General features: G+C 45.7%; 1 protein-coding gene across 3 annotated transcripts in view; it reads right to left on the reverse strand.

Moving 5' to 3' along the window:
* The window catches only part of ZMAT4 (zinc finger matrin-type 4), a 157,357-nt gene that overhangs the window by 72,724 nt on the left and 57,377 nt on the right, over positions 1-27,256 (reverse strand). For all 3 annotated transcript variants that reach the window (XR_008933772.1, XM_056860604.1, XM_056860602.1), the window contains exons 4-5: positions 19,311-19,467; positions 8,839-9,066 (exon numbers count right to left, since the gene is read on the reverse strand). Coding sequence is in view for 2 of the 3 variants with exons in the window: in XM_056860604.1 (XP_056716582.1) it covers positions 8,839-9,066; positions 19,311-19,467 (385 nt within the window). In the remaining variant the exon portion in view is untranslated. The remainder of the gene's footprint in view (positions 1-8,838; positions 9,067-19,310; positions 19,468-27,256) is intronic.

Here is a 27,256-nt window from a genome sequence, read left to right on the forward strand (position 1 = left end):
CCCAGAACAGTAAGGGCAAAGGCCATGGGGTTGCCAAACTCCAGATGGGGCCTGGAGTCCTCCTGGGACTTCAGACTACAGAGAGCCAGTTCCCCTGGAGGAGATGACAACTGTGGAGGGTGGGCTGTATGGCAGAACATCCCTGCTGAGCACCTTCCTCTCCCCAGGTTTCATCTCCAAATCTCCAGGGATTTCCCAACTCAGAGTTGGCAACCCTAGCAAAGGAGAAGGGGGTTTAATGGCACCAAGATGACACAGGGGAACAAAAAGTCACTGCACATTTTTTGAAAGAATGGGCGTGTTCCGAAAGATGAGTCTTATGTTTGGTGATGTAAAAGTGAATATTTAAATTAGAAAATATTTGGAGCAGTCCTAGAAATTACTTGTCATTTTAAAGAAATTGCACAAGTTGTTACATTTTCCTGTACATCTGTCTCCCAAAGACATAGTTATAGTGTGGGAAGGGGATTCAGATTTTGGGGGCGGGAAGAGTAATTACAGTAGGTGGAGCAAGATACTCAGCAATGTTCAAAGGCCTGCTCCTAGATATATTCAAGATTAAATTGCTAAATAAATAAATATTGCATTTGTGCATTTTAAAGAACATTTGTTATAGTTACTTCTCTTGTACATTTTAATAATTTAGTGATGATAACAGGGTTTTTCATCAGGCACAGGAAATCTCTCTAGAGGGTCTTTTTTGACTGGCTGATAACATTTCTAGATTTAAAAAAAACCCTGTCCTATTGAGTTCATAATTATAGTGTAATATCTCTTTGTTATTGTAAATGCCTTTGGAGGCATGCTGGGAAAGTGCCATATAAATAAATGAAACCCCCTCCCTTGAAATGCCAAAGGATTTGTGCTTTTGGCATGCATACCTGCCATTGTATATAACAATAGCCATCCTGTGTAAAACTAGAATTAGAGGCTGAAGTCCAGATGGGAATGCTGGAAGTTGCCAGATAAAGCCAAAAACAGCATGGTTGGATGAGAAAGGGAATCAAGCCTGGAGTTAGTTGAAAAGGGCATTGGCTAGCAAGAGGCAGACAAGAGCTCCCTTCTGAGACGACACTACAATGTGTCTCTCAGCAGCAAGCTATCCCAAACAAGTAAGTGCAGAAGGTCTTGAAGCATATAGCAGTCAGTGGCTCCACGATGGCTCTCCTGGATCATCTGATCCTTAGGAACAGGAGGATTGTGGTCAGTGTAGGTGAAATGCCAGTAGTTGCCTTGTTCAGCCAGCTGTACGAAGGTTGCAGAGAATAGGAGCCTGGTATCTGATCTGCAAGACTATGCAGCGCCTTTTATTTTTTAAAGGCCCTGAATTGCAACAGGCACTTGGGGTTTCAAAAGGCAGTGATTCTGCAAAGTACTACTAAAAATGAGCTGAGACACAATGTGGAAATGTGGATCAAACCAAGAAGCTGGGCCGGAAGGGGAGAGAAAGCAGCCATTTTACTGAGCTCCCCTCTCCATACATGTCGCACATTTTGAATACTTGGTGTGACTGAATTCAGATTAGTGGGGGGGGAAGCCTCCCTAAAAAAAAACCCGAACAAACACGCACTCATTTTTCTGAGCACTTCAACAGAAAGCTTGCATAAATCTAGTGTAAATTAAAATTACCCCCCAGTCTTTCTGCCAAATACACCTGGTGGTAAGGTAGTGGAGGCAGAAAATCCCTCTTCCTCCTACATCTGGAATACCTAAAAAATGTCGTAACAGCAAAGTCCCAAGTGCAAGAACCCTGAGGAAATCCAGCTCTCCGGTTCCTGAATCTAGTTGAGTGGACCATGGATCTTGCTCTAGGGATGCTTCAAACTTTTGCCATGTGCTATGTGGGGAAGGGAAGCGAAGGGGAACTTGGGAGTCCCCGCTGCTCCAGCCTCAACTTGGGAGTCCCCCCCCCCACTGTTTCAGCCTTACCCCAGGTTAGTTGGAAAGAAGGGAAGGGAAGGTCTGGTGGGAAAGGAAGGGTGGCCTGGCAATGGAAGCCAGTTCCAGTGCAAGCATATCTGAGCCAAGATCAGATATGGGAGGGTCTGTGGCTCAGTGGTAGAGCATCTGCTTGGCATGCAGAAGGTCCCAGGTTCAATCCCCAGCATCTCCAGTTAAAAGGACTAGGCAAGTAGGTGATGTGAAAGACCTCTGCCTGAGACCCTGGAGAGCTGCTGCCGGTCAGAGTAGACAATACTGACTTTGTTGGACCAAGGGTCTGATTCAGTATAAGGCAGCTTCATGTGTCCGAATTCAAAAGGGTGTGGAGTCCCTTCTCCAGGATCAGAGGAGCATGCCTATTATATTAGGTGCTTTGGAACACAGGCAGGATAATGCTGCTGCAGTTGTCTTGTTGTGGGCTTCCTAGAGGCATCTGGTTGGCCACTATGTGAACTGACTTCTGGACTTGATGGGCCTTGGTCTGATACAGCATGGCCTTTCTTCTGTTCTTGTAAACATGATTTTGATTTTCTCACCCATGTTGTTTTGAACTGATTTTGTTTCTCCTTTCAGCAAACAGAACCCATAACTCTCCACTTTCACGTCCTTTCCTGTTTCCATGCACCAAATTTTCTCAAAAAGGTACACATTGTTCAGCATTACTTGTGCAGAAATAACTATGACATGTAATATGAAGATGATAGGTACAAACAGTGTATATGATGTGCATAATTCAATCTAAATTGTGCATAAAAATGCAACGTGCATACTCAAGACAAACAAATGAGCAAAACTCACTCAGCAGAAAGCAGGGAACAGAAATATGGATGAAGGAAGGGGGGGCGGGGAAGAAAGATGCCCATCTCTAGTCTTGTATTACTGTCAAAGTAGGAGGATTTGCATTCTGAGCGCCCCCAATTCAAACATCGTCAACATCAGTGGTTCAGAAATGCCCTTTTTTTCCTTTGCGAGCCCACTAAACAAACTTTGTGCAGGTCCGCAATGAAAAATTTAGTGCTGGGATCCTGGAGAGGTTTCACTTCACGTGTCACCCTGCTCAAGCTCCTTGTCAAACCTTGGGATGCGCACATGATGGAGGATCATTTGAAACTGCTGGATGTGCTGGGCAGCAACAAATGACAAAGGTAGGCTCTCCTCTGCGTCCAACCACTCAATTTCAACATATGCCCCTTTGCGTCTCTTCGGGAGCAATCCTGATTTTCAGATGAAGAAGACAACCTAAGTGATACATAATGGGACTAGCATGACCCAACACTACTCAAGCACCCAGGAATCTATTCACAGGAGGTGCTGAGCAGATTCATACTGTTTTGTGCTTCCCCCTCCCTGAGAGGAAGGACATTTCAGAGGCTGCCTTTCACAGAGTCATTGATCTGGTAAGGAGACTGTATGGAAGGCTTAGGCCATTTATGCATGGGAAGTTTTGCCTTGGCTTTGCCACTCTCTAGATGCACATCTTCTCCATCTGAATTCTCAAAACTCTATGTAATAGCTTGTTTTTTTTTCTTCAGAATTTGGATGGGGGAAATGTGCATCTAAATAGCAGCAATTCCAAGGCAAAACCTCCCATGCATAAATGACCTTACAATGTTTTGCAGCATCTGTTTGTAGAAATGTACAAGTAGAGTGGGGGGGGAGGGACCAGGCAAGAATCATGAGAAGCAAGGCTTGTGTTTAAAACAGTAACAGCTCCCCCACAAAGCAAGCAACATGCCCTTGCAGTCTGCCCCAAGGCTGCTTCTCGCTAACCAGCTTCAAAATTGAGACTTTGCTGGTTGCATCTGGAACTGCCAAACAGCTTCTCTCCCGCCACACACATACACAGGGTGAAAACTGCTTTCCGCACTCACCCACTTAGTTGTGACTTGCATTCTTGGCTCTGAGAACATCACTTAGTCATCAGTATGCATCAAATATCATGCTATACCAAAGCCGAGAGAGAGTCATCTGCTCGCTGGAAACAGCTCAATACACCATTCCATTATGCTACAACAACAGAGTGAAAAGGAAGGGCTGTGCCTCAGTGACAGAGCACTTGCATTGTATACAGTAAGTCCCAGGTTCAATGCCAAGGAGTTCAGGTAATAGGTTGGGGAAAACATCTTTCTCTACCTGAGGCCCTGGAGAGCCATCATCCATCTCAGTAGACAGTTCTCAGTTGGATGCACTCATCATTGAATACTGCACTATAGCAATCATTCACAACTGGATTGGGTAATCCAGCTGCAAATGAATGAAATAGCACAATGATAGTGCAATATCGAGAGATGTGTGGCTGCAACCCTGGGCTGGGAGGATCAGTGGTCTGACTTGGTGAAGGGCAATTTTATATTCACATGCCCCTGAAATAAGCCCTCCACTTTCGTCAACAGCTACAACGTCAAGGAAAAGGCTGGTCTGAACTCTGTTCTCTAATAGGGAATGTGTACGGGAAGTATTCAAGCCAAGCAAGCAATCCCCCCACTACAATCCCCCCCAATACCCAAATGCAAGAGCTATCAAACCCCCGATAGGAATGCAGAGCTGCCTTTTGCACCGCAGGTCCGGCAGTGGTTCTCCAGCTTGGGGATCTCCTACTCCACATTGTCCCTCTCTGCAAAAGAAGAAACAGGCTTTCCCTGTTTCTGGCTACAGGGTCCAAGCCTTGCTGGATTTGACGAAAGATCCATCTAGTCCAGCATTCTGGTTCCTACAGCAGCCAACCAGAAGCCTCTGAGAAGCCCACAAGGAACACCTCCTCCTGTATGTGACCCTCCTTCTTTTATTGGATGGAGTGATAATAGAATTTATTTAACAGTTGGCACTGGAGCCATGTAGGGTGATATAAACCTAAAAACTGAATGTCAAGAAGAAGGGCACGAGGTCAAGGGGGGATTATCCTTATGACACAAGAGGCAGGGACTGGCATGGCACCCTCACTGTGGAATTCCCATTCCAGAGAGATTAGATAGGCCCCTTCCATCCTGGTTTTTCAGAATCCATTAAGACCATCTTGTATCTGTTAACGTTTAAGTATTTTATGCAGTTTTAATATGCTAGACAGTGATTTTACTGGTTATTCTGCTGGGGAATGTGTTCATGTATGAGTGTGTATGATTGTATAGCTAGAGAGCCAGCGTGGGGTAGCAGTTAAGAGCAGCAGACTCTAATCTGGTGAACCAAATTTGTTTCCCCATTCCTCCATATGAAACCTGCTGGGTGACCTTGGGCTAGTCACTGTTCTCTCCGAACTCTCTCAGCCCCACCTACCTCACAAGGTGTCTGTTGTGGGGAGAGGAATAAAAGGTGATTGTAAGCTGCTTTGAGATGCCTCAAAGGTAGAAAAAAAGCAGGGTAAATAGGTGTGGTTGTATTTTTGTTTAGTTATCAAATTTTACCAATTTGTTGTCAGCTAAATCTCAAAAAAGGAATAAAGACGGAGGCAAGAGGGGACTATTATCAAACCCCTTGAAGTGCTATTCGAAGGTATACTGCGCTTGAACATGGACATTCCATTTAGCTGTCAGGGCACACAGCCTGCCGTGTATCAAATCAGCATGGGTATTGTGTATGTGATTGTGGTTATGTCCAGACAACACTCAGATCATTCCACACTTCTTAATGTGGTGTTCAAGAAGCCTCCTCTGGCAACTTTCTATTCCAAGGGAAGGTCAACATTGTGGGCATAATTCTCTTAATAAGCTGGATGTTCCCCTAATGAGGCCATTTTATGGTGTAGTTACAGGTGTTTCACACCAGAGGGCACCGGAGAATAAGGCCCACCAAGTCTAGACTCAAAAGATGTTTTTTATGCTGGAATAAGACATAAAATGGAATTCAAACGTACGCCTTGGCAAATAAAGAGAAACACCTATTTCCATCTCACAGATAACATTACTATGAGGGATTCTGTAGCTAAATTTGTTGCCTTGAGGCAGGCAAGAGGAGAATCCCTCCATCTGTACGATTTTAATATATTCTGCAGAACACTTGTGGCATGTGCTTATCCCAAGAGAAGAATGCTGCCCATTACAGAAGGATTTAATAATACGTGATTTATCTACAAACTCAACCTGCATTTTGCAGAGTGAAGAAAAAAACACATTAAAAAAAACTTTATATAACGTGCACCAATAGCTCCAGGAAAGCCTTCCGTTTGCAATTCCCTACGGTGAAACATAAATGGATAAAACACTCTACGTTTGATGGATTTCTAGTTAATCGTACTTGACAACAGGAAGTTCAAGGCATTAAAAAAATTCCCAGGGTGTTCTTCTTGATTTCTCATGATGGCACTTTTTCAGACCCTGGAGATGAGTGTTATTAAGTGGAAATTTTATAATAATAAACACATTTTGCTAGGGAAAAAGAGGAGTTTTGGTGGAGTTCCTGTAACCAAAAGAATCAGCCCTAGTGAAAGCCGTAAATGACTCCCACCTAGAGAGAGCTTGGTGAGATTTTTCTAGGAAGGAAATTTTCCTTCAACCCCCACATATCCTCATAGATACTATCCTATACTGAAGGATCTCGATGAGACACCTGTCTAGTCTTTTATCAGAGGCCTTCTAGTTTCCCATAGTGGCAGCATGGAGCCTTTGGGGCACTGAGAATATACTGGTTAGAGCTGGACTCATATGGCCTGAGTCAACAGAGCACCCACATGGAGCCCTGCCACCCCACAGCCTCCTTCCATCTCAATTAAAGGAGGCTTTATTTTGATCTGGCTCAGAGGGGAAAGTCCTGGGAAGCCCAGGAGCCATGCTGGGAATGAGCACAGTGTTGTGTGCACTCTACTTTAAAAATTGGGGGCTAGGTGCTGTTCATTCAGGGGAAACCCCAGTGTGGAAGCAGCCAGACAGTGAGCTCCAGAGAACCAGATCCAGAAAGCAGAGAGGTTGACTTCTGCAGGACCAAGGAGAGTTCCCAGCACGACAGATGTTGTTTAGAGAGGGGCCTAAGCTCAACTTAGAACCTAAGCACCAAAACAAGCTTCTGAGCACCCAAGTCCCATCTCTGAGAGCTGAGAACTAGTTGTAGTTGAGCCTAGTGACAAATCCACAGTCCTTTAGGCACTTGGCAAAAACTTCTTATTTACCAAGCTTTTCAGCTACTGTTTCTCCTGTACTCCATTATACCCGTTTACAGTTTCCTCCTTTTTCACCTTGTGCTGCTGATTTTAAGAGGATCCTATTTCATTATCTTTATTGTCATGTTTAACTGATATTGGGATGCCTTTATGTTTTATATGCTGTGACGGTTGTGCTTTTATCTGAGAGGTACTTCTATGTTTCACTTTAGCAGTCTTATTGTTACTATATTATGATTGTTGTTTCTGTTTTAATGGAATTAGTGTGAGCTACATGTCGAGAGGTGGATATAAATATTTTGTCAATAAAATTAGAGGTCTAGACTTCTGGCTTAGAGCCCTACATTCTGGTTTCATTCTGCCTCTCTGCTGGGAGCTTATAAGAGAGTGAAGGTCCTTGGGTGGTTGATGGAGTGGTGGAACTTCAAATTACAGTTCCTTGCTTCAAAAGAAGGAATTTTGTCTAGATTCCCAATCTCTGGGATTGAACCAAATGTCTACCTGGGTAGCCTGCAGAATATTCTCTTTTAGTCTAATTGGGAACCCTGTAATCCACATAGCTGCCAGAGATCTAGTTGAGCATTATGTTGATCACTTCAGATAAGAGAGCTCAAAGCTTGATTCATCCCCTGGCATGTTGTTCATAACATCATCAGGCATCTAGGAGCCTCCAAACCATGACATCATCAGGTATCTAGAAGGCTCCAAACCATGACATCATCAGGCATCTAGAGGCCTCCAAACCAGAGACATGTAGCACCATCCTAAGCAGAGTTATACCTTTCTAAGCCCACTGATGTCAATGGACTTAGAAGTGTATAATTGTGCTTAGGATGGCATTGTCAGTCTCCTCAGTCATGGAACCAAAAACTGCACTATGCTACCTTACCATCCCCCCAATGATCCATCCTGTGACATCCCCAAGACATTTGTAAGAGATATTACCCTTCTCCTTACTTCAAGTGGGGGTAGTCACAAGCAGATTACAATGCAATTATTGTGTTTTCAGAGCTAGGACTAAATACACTTTAGCACACATTAAACATGGGTAGTTTTGCCATTACTACTGGATTAGACAGTCCTCTTGGGTGATATAAACCTTTTAGAATCTCCCCCATTCAAACACAAGCTTTTCTCAACCAAGAGGTTAGATTTATTATTTATCATACACAAAGGACATACAACTGCAGTCTAAGCAACTGCCCTAGGTGACCTAAGATTATCATTTACTTGTTACAGGAGATACATAACAAGAAGTAATTGCTTCGAGTTAGAAATCAAAGCCCCCTCTGCCTCCTTGGCAGAAGGTAAAGTTTACATACATTTGGTTAGTTCCAGGTTGATGATAATTTAGCAACTGCTTTGGCTGTATCCTTGTAGGAAAGGTATGAGAACTAGCTAAAGGAACCAGGGGAGCAGAAATGTGAATTACCCTAATTAAGGTAACTGACGTTCACAGTTCTCAGAAAAAACATCTTGCCTTACACCCTGAGCAGAACATGACGAAAAACATGTTCAGACTTGTCCCAGCAAGATTTGCTGATGACAGGAAACAGTATCTACATGCAGTTTGGCCCCTGTGTAATGGATGCAGTTTGGCACTCATGAGTGGATGTGCTCATAACAGAGGATTATTCTTAATGGAGACAATTTAATACATTATGAGAGCCTGGCAATTTTGGTGGAAACCACTGGACTCATGTGGGACGACATAACTATGGCTTGCTGTACCCAGAGCACATCACAATCTTCTCCTTTCCCAGCCGGCCAGGTGTTTCACGCTGATGGCTGACAAATCAAACGACACTTACCTCTTAACTCCCCGAGGTCGAGCGTCTTCCCTAGTTGCTCTAGTAAATCAGCCCGGGCTGCATTCTTTTTGTGCTTTTTCCCATCGTAGTGTTGCTGTGCCATCATCGGGTTATTAAACCAAGCTGCGCAGAGCTGGCAATACCGGTCAGAGTCTCTTCTCTGGTGGGGTGGAGACACCACTGGGGTGCTATCCACACGTGGCTGCTTTAGGGAACTCAGGTTTGTCTCTGCAAAAGGAAGAAATGAAGTTTATATACTTGATTACATAAGTTTCTACTCCGTTTATCAATTCATCAACTTTTAACATTTATACTCCACTCTCCAGAACTTTGCTCCCATGGCGGCTTACAGAGAATATACATAACACAGTTGGAAGTCAATGGCATCCTGTTAACAGGCCTAGTTACACATCACATTTCCCCCTAGAATGCCCATGGGTCAGATGGAGGGGTATGTTCTGAAGGTCTGCACTTCCCAGATGAGCATGTGCCCGATTTGGGTCAGGGCCATGGAGTGTGGACAGAGGGATCAGACATTCTTCCTGCACCATTTTCTCAACTTGAAATGGCCTCAGGGGGCTGTTTGCCCCACTGGGGACTGCAGATGTACTGATGAGCAACATGTCCCATTCCCCCAACTGGGCAAACAGTGCTCCCAGTGCCATTTCAGGTCAGGAAAATGGTATAGGGGGAGTTCTAAGCCCCCTCTCTCCCGTGAACTACATTTCTGATCCAATTCAGGCCCACACATGTGGGCAATTACAGAACTTCAGAATGTGGACTACTCACATGACCCAGGAACATCCTAGAGAAAACATAACATGCTACCCCAAGGGGAACAGATCTCTCTCTCTCTCTCTCTCTCTCCCCCCCCCCCACTCCTTCTGTGGGGTAGTTGGCAGCTGACGTGGAACTGATCTGATCAGAAACTGTTGGCCCACGCCAACAAACAAAAAGGTGATTTGAAAGTTTGACAGTGGTGATTTGAAAGTTTGACAGAGCCTGCTTGCCACTGGTTCTAAAGAGAAGATCTGAGGTGTTGTAAATAAGACTAACATAATCAGATCAACCCAAAATGCCTATCATAAGTGCTTGTAAACATCCCTGTGGAAGCACTTGTGTGCTAGACAACAATCTATAGAACAGGGCTTCTTTAGGAGGTAAAATTGGCCAAACTAGGGCTGTGGGAGGCCATATCTGCACAGACAGTGTTCCCCACTGGACGTCAGGTCTGGAGCTGGGGCAAGTGTGAAGACCTAGTAAAAGGCTGAATGTAGTGCTCTATTGCCCAGGCAAGAGTGGATGATGCCTGGTATTTGTATCAGGTAGGGCCAATCCAGAGCCTTCACACTGCCTGCCAATCACAGGGGTTGATACTGCACATTCCTTGGCTTTGAGACTGGAGCCCATAGTCCTGGGGAGCTCACTAGGCTACAACCTGGCCTCAGGCCATAAGGATCCTGTCCCAAATCCTAGTCTGTGACAAAAAGAAAAATAACATCTTTAATAGTCAATGAAATGGGGCATCTGGCCAATGAGCCCCCTTCCAACTTTGATTGCAGATAAAAAAAACGTGCAATTGCTTCTCATCTTACATTCTCAGAAAGCACATTTCTGAGGAGTGGAATCAAATAAGTACATTTTCAACTAGAATCTGATTCCTTTCTCACATCAAAAAGGCTTCTTTCCCTTTCTGACTAAACTTTAATGAGATCACATCCAGAGGGAACTTCAAGGTGATGCAACCTTGATTATATGATTCCTTAGAGGGGTTTTTTTTTGGGGGGGAGGGAGAATAATGACATATCCCAAATGTATAATTATGACCTCAACATTTCTACAACTAAATATGATATATGTAACCATATCAATTGCATACACAAACCCAAAAAGAAAAGAAAAAACATTTAAGTCACCGGGTTTTGGGAATGGCAACCACGCTGCATTACTATTTTTCTGAAGCCCTGATCTGTGAACCACTAAGGAAGAGAAGAACGAAGCAAGCTGATCTTTCATACAGGTAAGATCAAAGCACATTAGGAAAATGAGATCCATGGTGCATTCGGCTGTGGAAAGATGTTAAATGTTCTTCTCTGTGGCATTTATTTTCCCTTTCCAATTACCTCATTTTACCCCTTAAAACACAACTCCTTTTTCTTTCCCATAATTCAATAACCTGCTCTGTTGCCCGTGTCGACTCATCTCCTAGCTGGTGTTGCCGAGGCAGATTTTTGTTTTGTTTTAAATGACATGCTAATGAACAAAACCACCCTACTGTTTGTCTTGGATCTGAACCTTGGTTCAGACATTCATCTGGAAGCAGGTTGAAAAGGACATGGAATGAGGCCCAGCATCCTCCATCCACTCATGCAGAGGTCCAGTTTGCATGATTTCATCCCCCTCAAAAAGGGGAGGAAGAATTGTGTGAACTGGGCTTTCCTATGACTGTGCATGCAGGGGGTCCAGTCCACACTGGAGGCTACCTGGAAGCAGAAGTGAGGGGCTTGCACCACTCCTTCTGTGTGCTATTCTCTGCTGCCCCTGGCTGAGTATGTGAATGGTGAGGAGGGGGCTATATGGCTAAAGGTCACCTACCATCATACACTAAAAAAGGAGGGGAAAATCAAATTCTGTTCAACTCAAAGTCATAAGAACATAAGAAAAGCCCGGTTGGATTAGACCAAGGCCCATCAAGTCCAGCAGTCTGTTCACACAGTGGCCAACCAGGTGCCTCTAGGAAGCCACTAACAAGACAACTGCAGCAGCACCATCCTGCCTGTGTTTCACAGCACCTAATATATTCAGCATGCTCCTCTGATCCTGGAGAGAATAGGTATGCATCATGACTAGTATCCATTTTTACTAGTAGCCATGAATACTCTTCCATGAACATGTCCACTCCCCTCTTAAAGCCTTCCAAGTTGGCAGCCATCACCACATCCTGGGGCAGGGAGTTCCACAAGTCTGCACCCCAATTTAACTAAACAAGTTGCACAAACAGGTATGTTTGAATGCTTTATTCTGCAGGAATTCTTTGGCCAGGATTTGGGGGGAGGATGCATAAGTGCAGGGCAGTATGCATGAATTTATACCGGCCTGATCAATGTCATAAAGAAAAATGATAAAGCATCAGCCAACCATTCTGAGCCGTTAACCTAACAAAGGAACAGCCAGCTGATGTTTGCAGTAATAGTATTACCAATCACAATGGGACACTTTGTATGAGCCCAGAGGGAACCATAATGACTATCCAAGTTACAAAAGAAAGAAACAAAAACCATGAAGGAATTGTCTTTAAAAAGCAGAGGGGGGAAAAAGGAAAACGGACTTCATATTGACATCTATTTTCCTTTCAGATTTTGAAAGTCACCAAGATCCATCCCATGGCTTAAGAAAACCCATTTGGAACAATGTGGTTTGAATTGAATTAATTAATCTGAGAACGTCTTTTACATCCCTAAATGTAACATTACATACCTACATTTTGGCATGTTGGTCCTTTGGTCCTCCCCCATCACCCACAGTCCTTCTGTTTGTACCCATGTGTAAATGTGGGGTTGGATCCAGACCAAACTAGTAATTTTCTACTGATCCTCCTTCCTATTGCAAATCCCCACGTTGTTCTTCTGGGTCCCATATCCCTACAAAAGTAGCATTTTGTGGAGATCTTTGGGGTGCAGTGGGTGGCAGAAAAGTTCCATTCCACTGGTGGAAAATTTAGTCTGGATCCAACCCATGGGTTATGCACATATTAATGTCTATATCAAGGAAAATACATACGGGTAACTGAGAACTGCATCTGGCAAAGTGAGTTTTAGCCCCAAAGGAAGGGGGTTAGGTCTCCCACTATAGCAGAAAAACTCCCAGCCTGCCCCCTGCTCAATTCTCCACCACTGCATGGCAGTTCTGGAAAAATGGAGGGGGAAAGTTTTTAGTATCACATGCAATATTGGAAGCAATGTCATTGCATTGGTTTAACCATAGAAATCGGGTTGAATCCTAGAGTGTTGCCCCAACACGATGGTGTCACTTACAGTCTTACACTAGCAGTGAGTTGCAGGTTGGTACTCCACTGAAAGGTTTGTCCCTGTGAGCACAAATTTTCCTGCCGGGTGCCAGCTACTCCAAAGCTTTTAGCACAATAAACTTATCAGTCTTTACACTGCTACAAGACTCTTGGTTGCTTTTTGGCCACACACAATTACTGCTCTGGAATCTATCTGTGTAGCTAGCTATTATGGATGAGTGAGTACCCAGCTTGCTGGGGGTAAAGTGTAGATGACTGGGGAAGGCAATGATAAACCACCCCATAAACACAGTCTGCCTAGTAAACGTCGGGATGTGACATCACCCCATGGGTCAGTAATGACCTTTACCTTTACCTAAAATAACACCTAAACATCAAGCATGCCCCTCCACGGGGAGGAAAAAATCCGCAAAGGGGGGCACCCTTAACCAAGGAATATATTTCCGCAAATCTGGATTTCCCCTCAGGTTTGGAGAAAAATATGAAAAATATTTAAAAGCTGGGGCATTAACCCCCCACAATGATCTCAGTGCATACACAAACATCATGGGGGGAAATCTGCAGGTGGTATTTGGAGTTGCTACAGCAACCCAAAACAGTGCATGATAATTGCACACACCCCCCAAAAAGAAACCTACAAAAAAAGAGAAGGAGCTGCATAGGTGAGGAGCAGAAGCAGGGCAGGATAGTTAAAAGGGAAGTGCAGGGGCTGTGAGGGAGGAAGGAGAGCCGACAGGCTGGAAGGAAGGAAAAAATAAACCGGTGAAGGGAGGAAAATATGGCTGGGCGAATAGCAAAGGGGAAGAAAAAAGATTTGGAGACTGGAGATGATCACGAGAGGAGAAATAAAAGAGCAAGGGAGGTGGAAACAGAGACAAAATGGCAGGAGGGAAGAGCATCAGGCAAGCAAGATGGAGCAGGAGGGGAGAAGAGGGGGTGAGCAGGGGGCTGAAAATGGGCTTTCCCCTCCCCTACTCATTCTTGCGCCCTGACCTGGATGGCCCAGGCTAGCCTGATCTCATCAGATCTCAGAAGCTAAGCAGGGTCAGCCCTGGTTAGTATTTGAATGGGAGACCACCAAGGAAGTCCAGGGTTGCTGTGCAGAGGAAGGCACTGGCAAACCACCTCTGTTAGTCTCTTGCCATGAAAACCCCAAAAGGGGTCACCATAAGTCGGCTGCGACTTGAAGGCACTTTACACACACACGCGCGGACTCATCCTTGCAGGCCCAAAACATGTTTACATTTTTATCCAAGTTTTTTTTTCCCATTCTCCACTCCTCACTATAGGGTTTATATATTTGCATGTATGCACATTATTCAAGTTTTATATGCAATTGGTACAGCATTTATACATACAGCATACAAATAATGTGTGATTCTGATTTATTGATGCACAAATAGCACTGGAACATTTTATAAGCTGGGTAAATGTTATAGAGAAAACGTGGTGCAAGGAGAAGGGAAAGGACAGAGAATCAGATATTCAACTCACGCGAAGGAGAAGGAGGGTCAACATGGGGACATTTCAGTCAAAACAGCAAGGATGAGACATTTGAAACCATCTATTTCTATGGGCTGTTTTGCACTATTACCTGCCTGGTAGCATCTCTTTGGGTGTCTCGTGGTCAGCCTGCTTGTCAGACGCAGCTTGAGACAGTGACTTGAAAGAGGTGCCTAATTCTTGCTGAACTCCTGCAATCTTCATCTTTCATCCCTCTTCATCCCTCCCCGCCTTGCCCCAGGCATTTTTCTTTTACACACATTGCAGTGTAAAAATGGTTATTGGGGACTGCTTTTTGAGGGAAACATTGGAATCCAGTGACAAACAGTATCTTCTACAGCCTGAGGAAAATCATCAGCCCTGATCTTTTCCTCCCTTCCAGCATTTAGGATTTTCTGTAATAGTTGCGTAGGAGCCTTTGGGTATCTGGCACCTCGTAATTTTTTTAAAATGACCATTACACATCAGTACAACTGCAGGAGTTTATCGTCAGACATGTTGTTTCCCGATGCCTCTGGCTATAAAGCTAAAGATTTTGTTCTTCTGGTCAGCCCTCTTCTTGTTTATTAGTTTGCTGATGCCCTGAAGGGGACCGGGACAGCATAACTCACCATAGCTGGTAGTATCCTCAGAATTTATATCTGCTGCTTGCCAAAAACGTACAACTGAAGTTAGCAGCCTCTGCACTGGCTATATTGAGTCTATGATACGTTGACATTTCAGCAAAAGGGCTGAGTCAAAGCCAGGTTTTGAATCTGTACCTGACATTTTGCTTAAACTGAAATCAGAAGCAAATCGTTGAGGAATTTCCAAAGCAAACAGCCAAGGGAAGCCAATAAATTTTCCATAAAACGAGTGAAATTTCTCAAGGAAGAGTGGTCCTTGCATTCCTAGGTAGACAGCGATGGGCGAATTTTCCTTATTTTGTTTTTTCTGAAATCTGTTCACATTTTCCGCCGATGATTTTAATCCCCTGCTTTTTTGCCATTGGTTTGTTTGGACCGCACACACCCCGCCTGTTGTATATTTTTTTACACAATGTATATGGCATTGGTCTGAATAGTGTGTGTCATTTATACACATCTGGAGGCATAGCTGCAGGCAGGAGAGAACTTGACAGAGGGAAGCTGTTTTTGGTGGCAGCTCTGTGTTCAGCAACCTGTCTGATTCTGCCTTTAGATATATACGATGTAGTGAAAAGGGAATCCTGTTTTTAATGGCTCTCCCGGGGCAGGGCTGCTGAGATCTACCACGGGCCCCCGGACATTTCCCACTGCTGCATCATGCACTGCCTAGACCTAACCCCCCCAAAAAAATATATGAAAAAAATGACTAGCTGTTCACCTTAGAAATATCAGGTGTTCTTTGCCTATTCACATGTGCAAATACAAATGTGTATAGTCTGTCTTGAACATAATCCAAATATTTGTCCTGTGTCTGTTTCATAACTAGGCTCAGATGAATTTTTTTTTAAAAAAAAAACATAATCTGAAGGTAGTATCTAGGAAGCTTTGTGGTAAGTGGCATTACAAGGAGAAAAGTGGAGAAGAGGTTTCACTAAAAGCAGGCTCACTTTACTCATGTCCTTTATTCATTTGTTTGTTGGATTGAATGATTTTTATCCCGCCCGTCCGACTCAGGGCAGCTAACACCAGTTAAAATATACAACTAAGGCTGGAAGGCTAAGAGGCGTCAAGGAAACAAAGGAACTGAGCAGCAGATTTAACATTCCTTTGTAAATAAATAAATGGAAAAAAAGCAAAACAGTCATGATTTCCCAGTAGGGCTCCAACATGGTAAGGCTGCTTCCACTCAGGGGCTTTTCCCCAGCATGGAAAGCAAAAAGCTGCTGCACTAAAGAGGGGGGGGGAACCATATGATGCTCGTGTTCCAGAGCTTTCCCCTTTAAGCTAAATAATAAATCTATTTGAATCCAACTCCAAGCGGTATCCGCAAAGTGGTGGCAGGGGAACGTCTGTGTGGACACTCCCTCTACCACCACTATAGGGAGAATGGAAAGCTCCACTTTCCAAACGGTGCAGGGCAGCTTGCTGCCACATGCCATCACCCCCCTTTAGCTCTTTAAAGGGCTTTTCCCTTTCCCTGTGTTAGCATCCCAAGCCATCAGGATCAGGGAGGCTGACATGCCCTTCAGAGCTTCCTTGTGGGGGCCTCAACAGGCCTCTGGAGATGGGGGTTAATAGCACCCTAGGTCTTCCTCCTCTCTTTCTTATGCTTTCCCATGTAGCCAGTTAGCTGGCAGGAGGGCTAGCATGTGCTTCCAAGCCTCTGGCCCTTATGAGGGAGACTCCCTGCCTCCCTTAGGGTTGTCGCACCATCCGTCCTCCACCCCCTTACATGGCTGCCCTGTCTCCCCCCAGCCAGCTGATGCCAATACCCACTCTAAGGCTCATGGCTGTCCCATGCAGCTGCTGTTCCTACCCATTTGCACAGCGCTAGCTGCTACTGCCGTGGCAAGGGTCTGTTTTTGCCCCCCTCACTGCTTCCACACAGGGATTTCTCCCAGGGTGGAGCATAGCCTGTCCCTCAACACTTTTTTAAGGTGCTTCCACACCTTCTCATTCTGAGCACCACTCCAGGGCTTCCTAAAGGTTTCCCGTTTAAGATGGACTAAAGAAAAACATCTTTTGCTCTGACTCAAAGCAGAAACCATTGCAGCAGCAGCTGGGGAAGAGTCTTTGTGGAGAGGCTCTGCCTGCAGCTATCTGCATTGGGTTTGGCACAGCCTTCAAAATGGCGGTGCTAAGCTCTGTCTGCACCACCCCGCTTCAATTCTATTACAGGGCTTTTTTATACAGCTCAGCTATGACTCCTCTGTGAGCCACATATCAGCTGTTATGGGGGAGGGAGGGCTGCCAGGCTGGGGGCAAGATTCTTGTTGGCTTGGCGCACTTGTTCATTGACACAATGAGGAAGGGGGAGGGGAAAGGATGGGCCTAGAAGCAAGTGGTGCAGGGATGGGGCACGAGGACACCATCCCCACAGGCCTCCACACATGCCTCGAGAGCCAGCATGGTGTAGTGGTTAAGAGCGGTGGTTTGGAGCAGTGGAGTCTGATCTAGAGAACTGGGTTTGATTCCCCAATACTCCACATGAGCGGCGGAGGCTAATCTGGTGAACTGGATTTGTTTCCCCACTCCTCTACATGAAGCCAGCTGGGTGACCTTGAGCTAGTCACAGCTCTCTCAGCCCCCACCTCACAGGGTGTCTGTTGTGGGGAGGGGAAGAGAAGGTGATTGTAAGCCAGTTTGATTCTCCCTTGTGGCAGAGAAAGTCGGCATATAAAAACTAACTCTTCTTCTTCTTCACACTTTTTGCTGTTGCTTCCACAGCGGAGGTGCCATTTTGTGCCCCAGGGTGGCAATTAAAAATTTTCACTTTGTTTGGTGCGAGAGCTGTGACCCGAAACCTAACATTGACATCTATGTCCTTGTTCAGTTCAATAATATTGCTTCCTCTTCACCTTTTCTATTTTTATGCAGTCATGTAATAAAGCACCATTTTAACACAAATAATAAGGCTGATATTTTTAAAATAAAATGGAAAATATTTTCCCTCAAGATATGTTGCATTTTGAAAAAGTGCTTCTGTTGCTGGTCTGACCATCCGCAACCCAGAACCAACTAAACAAGCCTCTTTTCAGTGTTCCTCTCATGGTGAACCAAGAATTGTTCCTTGTTGCAAACCAAGATCACCCACACCTTTTATCCTTCCCCCAACAGATGCTCCAACTTGATGACTGCAGACCATGCATGAAGCAGTTATCTCTAGTAGACCTACATCCCCTCCTCTCCCAGCACTGCCCTCGGTTCGATTGCTTTGATGCCCCGCCATCTCTTTCCTTGCTTCCTTATCTTCCGCTGTGGATAGGAAGTCTGGGTACCGTGGTTTTCTTGTAAGTTTTCTGTCCTAGGCTTACATCTCCTGCCTTGCTTTTGAGGAAGTGGAGCATCAGTCGGCTCCTCAGGCCCCCAAGATGATGCAGACCATTCAGATTTTGTACCTTCAGTCTCTCCCTCTCAGTGGTCCTCACAAGTGGAAGGAAATCAAACACAGCTTTCTCTGGAACACTCCTTTTTGCCATATTAATGTATTCATCACTGCATTTTCTGTTGTGGATCCACATGCAATGGAGAAAAATGCCGCTTCTCAGTCTTTGTTAGAGCTTTGCAAGGATTTTATGGTTAGGCAAACAATAAGATGACTAAATTATCTGCTGTCATTTGACATTTTAAAAGCTAAGGTTAACAGGTTCTACGTTATTGTGTGGAGTGTACAGCAGGCAAAATACAAGAGGCCAACCAATGGGAGGGGGGAGTTTTTTAAAATACCTGATCTCTCTTTCTCCCCCCCCCCACACATACACATACCCTCTCACACACACTCGCTCTCACACACACACACATACACCACACACACACTCTCTCTCCAGTTCAGAACAAAATGACTGTCTACTCTGTGCAAATGCTGGAAGGAGAAAGAAATGAATTCGCTGAGCTGTCAATTAAAGGAGTTCCAGCGCTGGTTATGCATAGCCAAAGGAGACAGCAATAACTTCCAACATGCCAGCAAATGATCACAAAACATGAACACGCAGATACTTTTGGAGTGCCCAGTGGGCTTGGCTGATGGGACGATGATCGTCTGGAGGAATAAAGGAGACCATAATGAGCATCAGCAGTTTTTTTTTTAAAGGTTGCTATGGCAAAGGGAGCAATGAATAGCTGCTTTTGTTCCATTCTCTTCCTTTGCTTGTCCATTTGCTGTCCCAAATAGACAGAGACAGGCGGGACACAGCGCCAGTCGCTCCTGTTTCTGCTCAGCAGGGAATCCAAAGCAAGAATCTGAACAGACAGAGAGTTCCATCCCTTCCACGACAACAACAAAAAAAGCCCTTTAGCTTCACTGCCGTTGGACCTACCTGTGGCCTTTAATGCCGGCTGCTCTCCTAGCAACAGTTTTAACCTTTTGGCGTGGATTTTCCCTTGATAGTGTGACTCAGCCACCACAGCTGAAGTAAAGGACATGTTACACAGCGTACAGCACTTGTTCTTATCCACCGGGTCGTCGTCGCTGCCCTGAAAGATGAGAAGGAAGAAAGAAGGTGGCAGGCAGGGGCCAGACTTGCAGGCAAACGCAGGTCCAACAAAATGTTTTAGGCCACAGTCGGGAAGGTCCAGAGTTTCCAGAGCCATTTCAACACCCCACAGATATCATCACACATCGGAAAATGGACTGGAGCCGTCATAAAGAATCAGGCCCTTCCCAGAAGCCTCTCGGACCAGGCGCACGCCAAGGGTTGCCAGCAGACATGCAGTAAACCACAGAGTCCGATGCGCCTCTCTCAGCACTCTTCCAACATGTCTTGCCTGACAGCTAGACAACCTGGGGATGCCGCAGCCATTTTACGGCAGGAATTCTCTCGCTTTGAAAGTGCGGTTGGGGGCCAGATCCTGCTAGGGACCGTGGGGGGGGGAGGGGCTTCTGCCTCCCTCCCCATGCAATTTTTCAAGAACCCAAATCCCTGGTGCACTTGGGCTCTTGAAAAACAGCATGGGGGGGGGAGACAGGAGGGCGCCCCCCCCCCACTCACAGCACTGTCCCAAGCAGTATCAGCCCCCATGGCACTTTTAAAGCAAGAGAATTCCTGCAGTAAAATGGTTGCGGCACCTCTGGGTTGCCCTCAGGGGGTCCTGTACCGCCTATCTAAGTTCTCTGTGGAGGCACCAAGCCAGGGCTCATCCACACTGGAAGGGTACGAGCTCAGTATATTCTAGCCTCGACATGCTCCCCATGACATCATCATTTAGCAGCCTCTAAACCAGAGACATGCATAGGGTTGCCAGGTCCCTCTTCGCCACCGGCAGGAGGTTTTTGGGGTGGAGCTTGAGGAGGGCGGGGTTTGGAGAGGGGAGGGATTTCAATGCCATAGAGTCCAATAGGCAAAGCAGCCATTTTCTCCAGGGGAGGTTGGCAATCCTAGACATGCAGTGCTGTTCTAAGCAGAGTTACACGCGTCTAAACCCACTGAAGTCAACAGGTTTATCTATTTATTTTCAGACATAAATCTGTTTCTTCCACAGATTAATTATGGTTTTGATGGAAATGAGCTACATAGAATAGCAAAATTACCGTCTAATAATGCAAGTCTTAACACGAGGCCTACCAATCATATCTTTATGGCATCCATGTTTTTATTCTGTTTTTTTCTCCTAGATGCTCAGGGAGGCTTACGTAGTTCTCCTCTCCTCTGTCTTATTTGTACAACTTAAAGGTGAGGCAGGTTAGAGAGTGACTAGCCCATTGTCCTTTTTGAGCTTCATAGGTGGGGATTTGAACCCAGGTCTCCACAGTCCAAGTCTGATATTCTAACCCTTACACAGGTATGTATCGTACACTGGTTGTGATTTGCATCAAGTCTCCCAACAATATATGTCACCGGTGATTTCAGTAACCCTTACAAATGCCCTGTAAGGTAGGTCACGGTATTATTATTCCTTATTGCAGATGGGAGCTAAAGCACAGAGAGGAAAAAGTCTTGCCAAAGGGCCAACCCAGACATGACATTTCTTTAAGGATTTGGGTACAGGTTGGAACTCTCCAGACCCAACTCTCACGCCCCTTAGTCAGGTGGCAGCTGCTGGGCCCGAATTTTCCACATGCTGCCGGGACCTGATTCAAATCAGGTTTGGAGTATGGGGGGTGGGGGAGAAGGGGCTTCAGCCATTTCCCCACACACTGACCCAATCCAAAAAGGCCTTGGGGCAGTATCTGCCCCGTAGTGGGCCTGCATGTACAGCCCACAGGGCACATGGAGCCCCAACGGGGCAAGTAACACCCCTGGGGCCCTTTCAGGTATGGGGGAGAGGCTGAAGCCCCTTGTCCTCTGGGACACGGTCCCAATCCGAAGTGGGCCCCTATGATATTTGAGAAAGTAGTTCATAGCAGCTGCTGTCTGGCTGAAGACAATGTGAGTCAGGTTAAGGAAACACTGACCTAACTCATTAAAAATGTCACATCTAGTTTAGCCTTCGGACTGCAAAGTGAGTTCCTGGCTGAGATGAGATTAGTTCTCAGATCATTTCCTTAGCCCTACACAACTCCTGATTACAGAAATGCTGTGATCCTGCTATGCTCAGGCTGGGTGGTGTGGAGGCAAGCTCTCTGTATCTATGGTATGTATGTTTGCAGGCCAGCTGTAGCCTCCTTGCCCTGAAGATGACTGAACAGGGTTGAGTGCAGCAGGGGAGTTGTACTGAGCTGCCCTAACAGTCTGTTTGATCCCTCCCTCCTTATGTAGCACTATTCTGCCACTTCCTTTTCACCCCATATGCGCCAGCAAGGCTTCTGTCGCCAACAACCGTGGAAATTAACTGTTGGAAAACGGAATGCATCAGAAATAAGAACACACTATCTGTTGCAATTAAAAACCTATGAAAAACATTTTTCACCCATTGCTGTGAAAATAAAAAGCCTCCCCCAAAAAACTTGCACTTATCTAGTCAAAATTATACACCTGAGTGCTGCACTTCCAAAAGCAAAAACGTTCCCTGAGGACAAATTCTTTGAGAAGGACTTATTTGCATGCGATGAATAATTTTCAAGACCCATCAAGATGTTATACATCCATCTCTGAGGTGGCCCTACTGTGGTGCCCTGAAGGCTCAACCTGGGGTTGAGGGGTAGGGAGGGCTACCTTCAAATTCCGGGGGGGGGGGGGAGGCTTTGTTCACTGCCTCCAAAAATGGTATCCATGGCTTCCACCTCCACTCATATCATTCAGGACCCTGGATATGAGTTCCTTTGAACTAGCTTGAGCAAAGAAAGACCACAGATACCAAGTCAGAAAGTAAACCTTTTCTTTGCTTCCCAGAGATAGCGATGTTGAGAGAACTGCAGGGCATGTGCAGAAAGCTCAGTACAAAAGCATAGCAGCAACTTATTCCAAGTGAATGCATATATGTTAGTTTAGATGCCAAAAGTAGGAAGCCTAGTGGTGTGGGGAGGGTTCAGAATAAGGACACATTAATTTGACTGCCCAAAATGACTCAAAGTCCACAAAGACAAAAATGAAATAAAAGCATAACTACATCAGTTAACTGCATGCATTCCTTACCAATCTCAAACAATTTGTTGCTAGTGGGATAAGAAGCAGGATTCAGCCTTCTTCACTCCTACAGCAATTGTCAGGAACAGAATAAAGACATAGAGTCTTTGAAAACTGGTGCCCAAACCACCCCACTGTCTTTACTCCAGCAGGGAATGGGGGGGGGCACTTCTACTCACCAATATAAAGGTGTAGGGGAAAACTATTCGCAGGTTACTCTGCTAGCTGGCCCAGTTATTTAGTTCAAGTGGACCTGGGGTATCTCTGAACCTCTTTTGTGGATGTGGTATTGGCTACTGTTGATTCTTTCTGCCACGATACAGGGTTTTGGTGACACAGCTAAACAGAGAATTTTGGAGAAGGGTTACTGTCTCCACATCCGATTTTTCAAAGTTACGCAGCTGAGACCGGGCCCTTTCCAGTGGTGTCTCTACTGTGACATATTATTCTTAGGCACATCCACTGGCGCTTACTGTGCTGATTTGTAAATGTCAGACGACGGTTGTTGAATTCTCCTGAGCATGTCGTTTTAATCAGATTTTAATTAGTTAATTGTCACTGTTACCTAACTTGTTTTTGTGCTGCTAAACCTGTTATTGCAATTATTGCTCGTTAGAATTTTTTTTGTTAGTCGATTTTATAACTATTTTTAACTTACAGACCTTGTCTAAATTGAGGAGCGGGATATAAATATTTTAACAAAAATAAAGATGTACTGTAAATACAGTTGTAGCAGGGGAGGGGGGCAGAAGCAGCCCTGCCATGAGGCAAAGCGAAACAGTACCCTCTGGTGGAAGATTTCGGGCATCACTGAGGGTGCCAGAGTAGGAAGCTGATCAGATCCACGGGGGGGGTCACAATCTGCCAGAAAGTTTCCCTGTGCAAAGCAAGTAAAATCAACAGTTTGGAATAAACCTCATAAGAACATAAGAAAAGCCCTGCTGGATCAGACCAAGGCCCATCAAGTCCAGCAGTCTGTTCACACAGTGGCCAACCAGGTGCCTCTAGGAAGTTCCCAAACAAGACGACTGCAGCAGCACCATCCTGCCTGTGCTCCACAGCACCTAAGATAATAGGCATGCTTCTCTGATCCTGGAGAGAATAGGTATGCATCATGACTGCTATCCATTTTAACTAGTGGCCATGCATACCCCTCCCCTCCATGAAAACCTCCACTCCCCTCTTAAAGCCTTCCAAGTTGGCAGCCATCACCACATCCTGGGGCAGGGAGTTCCACAATCTAACTATGCCTTGTGTGAAGAAATACTTCCTTTTATCTGTTTTGAATCTCTCACCCACCAGCTTCAGCAGATGACCCCGTGTTCTAGTATTATGGGAGAGGGAGAATCTCTGAGCCTGTTAGGAGCTGTACAATCTCAGCTTGTGTCATGGCCCAGCCAGGTCCAGGGGACAGCGATGACTCCTCTGATGAAGAGTCAGCCTGCAGCCTTGGCTTCTATACACAGCCGGCAGCTGAGGTGGCCGAGGAAGAAGCAGCCCCTTGTGGGCTCAGACCCAAACCTGCAGCCAGGAACCAGCACAGCAACTCCTCAGCCCTCCAGCTCTGAGCCGGCTCCAGAAAGCCAGCTGCCAGTCTACTCACCCCCCCACCCCCATCACCAAAGCCTCAGGAACGGCGCAGGAGGAGAACACGTAGGACCTTACAGGATCGGAGACGAAGTGCTCGACTGGCAGCTAGGCACTGACCCAGCATGGACAGTGGGGATGAGTGTTCACAGGAGCAGGTCTGAGGTGGCTGGCAGGCGCATGGCATTACAGGCAGCCTGAGTGGTGTGCTGTTGATAAGCAGCTGGAAAGAGCATAGCTGTGTGGAAGCCACAAGGCTATCTAATCCTGACCTTGCTAAGAACTGTTTGCTCTGTCTGGACCTCAGCTTGAACCCTTGGACTTGGCTTTTGGATTATCTTTGGACTTGGCCCTGTGAGGTTTGAAACTGTTTGGTGTGCGTCGGCTGGGAGGATCACGACAGCTTGTGATGAGCTCACAATAACTCATAATGAACACATGAAGCTGCCTTATACTGAATCAGACCCTTGGTCCATCAAAGTCAGTATTGTCTACTCAGACCAGCAGCGGCTCTCCAGGGTCTGAGGCAGGGGACTTTCACATCACCTACTTGCCTAGTCTCTTTAACTGGAGATGAAAAATGTCATTTCCCGGGGATTTAGGGAGATCCTGCTGTGGCTCCCAGGGGGTTAAGGGTGGAGCTTGAGCTCTAAGAAAGAAATGAGCTCAGAAATAATACAATTTATTGTTAAGTTGTTTGAAAAATGATTGGCTGTAGCTGAGTCCATTCGGAATCAGGAGTGGTATGGGTAGGGCTTTTACCCTGTAGCATCTGGCTTCCCTGCACTTGGATCGATTATTGATTGACACACATATCAAACTAACCAGTTCAGAACAGTCTGTACTCAATCATGACAGACCGAAAAAAAGCTGCTTGGATTGAAAAAATAAACAGGAAAAAATGGCTGAATCCCATGAACTGCATCCCCATGAACTGAGGCATTAGTCCACCAGCTGAGGCAACGGGCAATGATCTTGAAGAAGAAGTAGACGACCATTCCAAGGTCTAGCTCCCCCCACTCTTTTACAGCATGGGAATGCTACTGGAGAGCTCCTTCCTGCAGCAAAAATATAACACCAACGCCCCAGGCCATGTGGGAGGCTCCTACACTCTCCTCACACAGGCTAGGGCTTCTGCCAACTTCATGGCACTGAAAAGTGCTGCACTGCAATAGGTCCGGTGAGAAGGTGTCCTAACCACCAGTTTACATGCAGAATGGCGGTGGAGGGGTGTGTGGAGATAGATTCTAGACTGTATCACTTCAGTTTGCAGTGGAAGATACGGATGAGATTTCTGTTTGGTTCCCTTACAGCCCATTCCTGAGCCTCCAGGACAAAAGTCCTTTGGAGACCAGGAAGGGGCTGTGCCGGCGTTCGGGCCCCCTGCGTCAGCCTTACTTACGCCGGCCAGGATGGGCCCAACGCTGGAGGGGAGGTCCTCCTGGCACTGCCATTGCAGTGCTGCCCAGGGGGACTGGTTGGGCCTTCTGCCGGTGTCCCACCGGTGCAAAGGCCCATTCTGGCATCCCAGGGGGGCGTTCCTAAGGTGTGCCGGGGGGCGGAGCTGCCAGTAGGCAGCTTCCTGTCCCCTTTCGGCCCAGCACGCCGGCAGGGAGAACGGCGTTGCTGCACCTGCTTTTTTGCAGGTGCAGCCTCTCTGTTCTCAATGGGACAAAATGGCCCATTTAAAATTTTAAAAGCCGGCAAAAGGCTTTTTAAAGCCTTCCGGTGGTTGGGAAACGGGTTTGGAGGCGCAACGGCAGCGCCTCGACCACGCCGTCCCCAGCCACCGAAAGGTTGGGAATGGGCTGTTAGTGTTTTAGATGTTCATTTCCCCTCTGAGTTCATCCTGAATTTAGTTCAGAGAAACCTTCTGAAATTGGAGCATGTACAGTTTGTCACAGATCTCCTTTGTAACTATTTCCCTCTTTATGTTACCAAAACACCCATGTGCATTACTAAAACACTGCCAAAAATATCTTCATTTTATTTATTACTGCATCAATATAATTGTTGCTGCATTCCTACACACTGGTAAAACACCACATAAAAAGAATCTTGATACCACTGTTCATTCAATGACATCAAGACTGTCCTTTTTACAGTGTGTACCCACAGATGCATCAGTAAAACAATGCATCAAAACAATCTTATCCCATCAAGATTGCATTTTTGCATTGTTTTAATAACAGGGATGTGGGCCTTGGTACTGCAGAGATGAGGGAACGATATCAATGAGTTGAAAGCTGCAGGAAACTACACACCCACGACACTCAGTGGAAAATAAAACAATGGGGAATTTAGAACACATCCATTCCATTTTAGAAACAAAGCCTAATTCAGAACTCCAAAATTCAGGGGAGAAATTGAAGTATGAGAAATTTGGAAGCATCTCTACTTCAGAGTGCATGAACGAGCTTCCCCGGGAGGGGCTCTTCTGCAAAGGTCTTACCAGAAGAAGCCCTTAATTGGGGAAGGGGCATGTTTGCAAACCCCATAATCTCCTCCAGCATGGTGCAGTGGTTAAGAGCGTTGGACTCAGATCTGGAGAACCGGGTTTGATTCCCCACTCCTCCACATGAGCGGTGGAGGCTAATCTAGTGAAGAACTGGATTTGTTTCCCCACTCCTACACACGAAGCCAGCTGGGTGACTTTGGGCAAGTTACAGCTCTGTTAGAGCTCTCTCAGCCCCACCTACCTCACATGGTGTCTGTTGTGGGGAGGGGAAGGGAAGGTGATTGTAAGCCGGTTTGAGTCTTAAGTGGTAGAGAAAGTTGGCATATAAAAACTAACTCTTCGTCTTCTACTTCTCATGAATATCACTGAGAGTCTTTCACCTGAGATTTTTTTTTGGGGGGGTGGACCTTGAAATCTCTTCCTAATTTCCAAGCTAACATAATTTAAAATTCCACTCATAATCACTAGTGCTCACACATGCAAGCTATTTTAACATAAATAACTCTTCTGCTCTCACTGTGCTACTTCCTCTGATGTAAAATAAATCCTATCCATTCCCCACCCCATCCCGGCTAAATAGGACATATTTTTAATCTCTACTATTCGTCAGTCAGACTCTCTGGCTGTTATGTGTCCAGGAAGTGTTCTCAGCTCTGCTGTGAAATTTCAGCGTGAAGCAGCCTAGTTCGTATTCAGTACTTGGCTACCTTAAGTC

This window comes from Euleptes europaea, chromosome 14 (genome assembly GCF_029931775.1).
Source record: "Euleptes europaea isolate rEulEur1 chromosome 14, rEulEur1.hap1, whole genome shotgun sequence".
Taxonomy (NCBI): Eukaryota; Metazoa; Chordata; class Lepidosauria; order Squamata; family Sphaerodactylidae; genus Euleptes; species Euleptes europaea.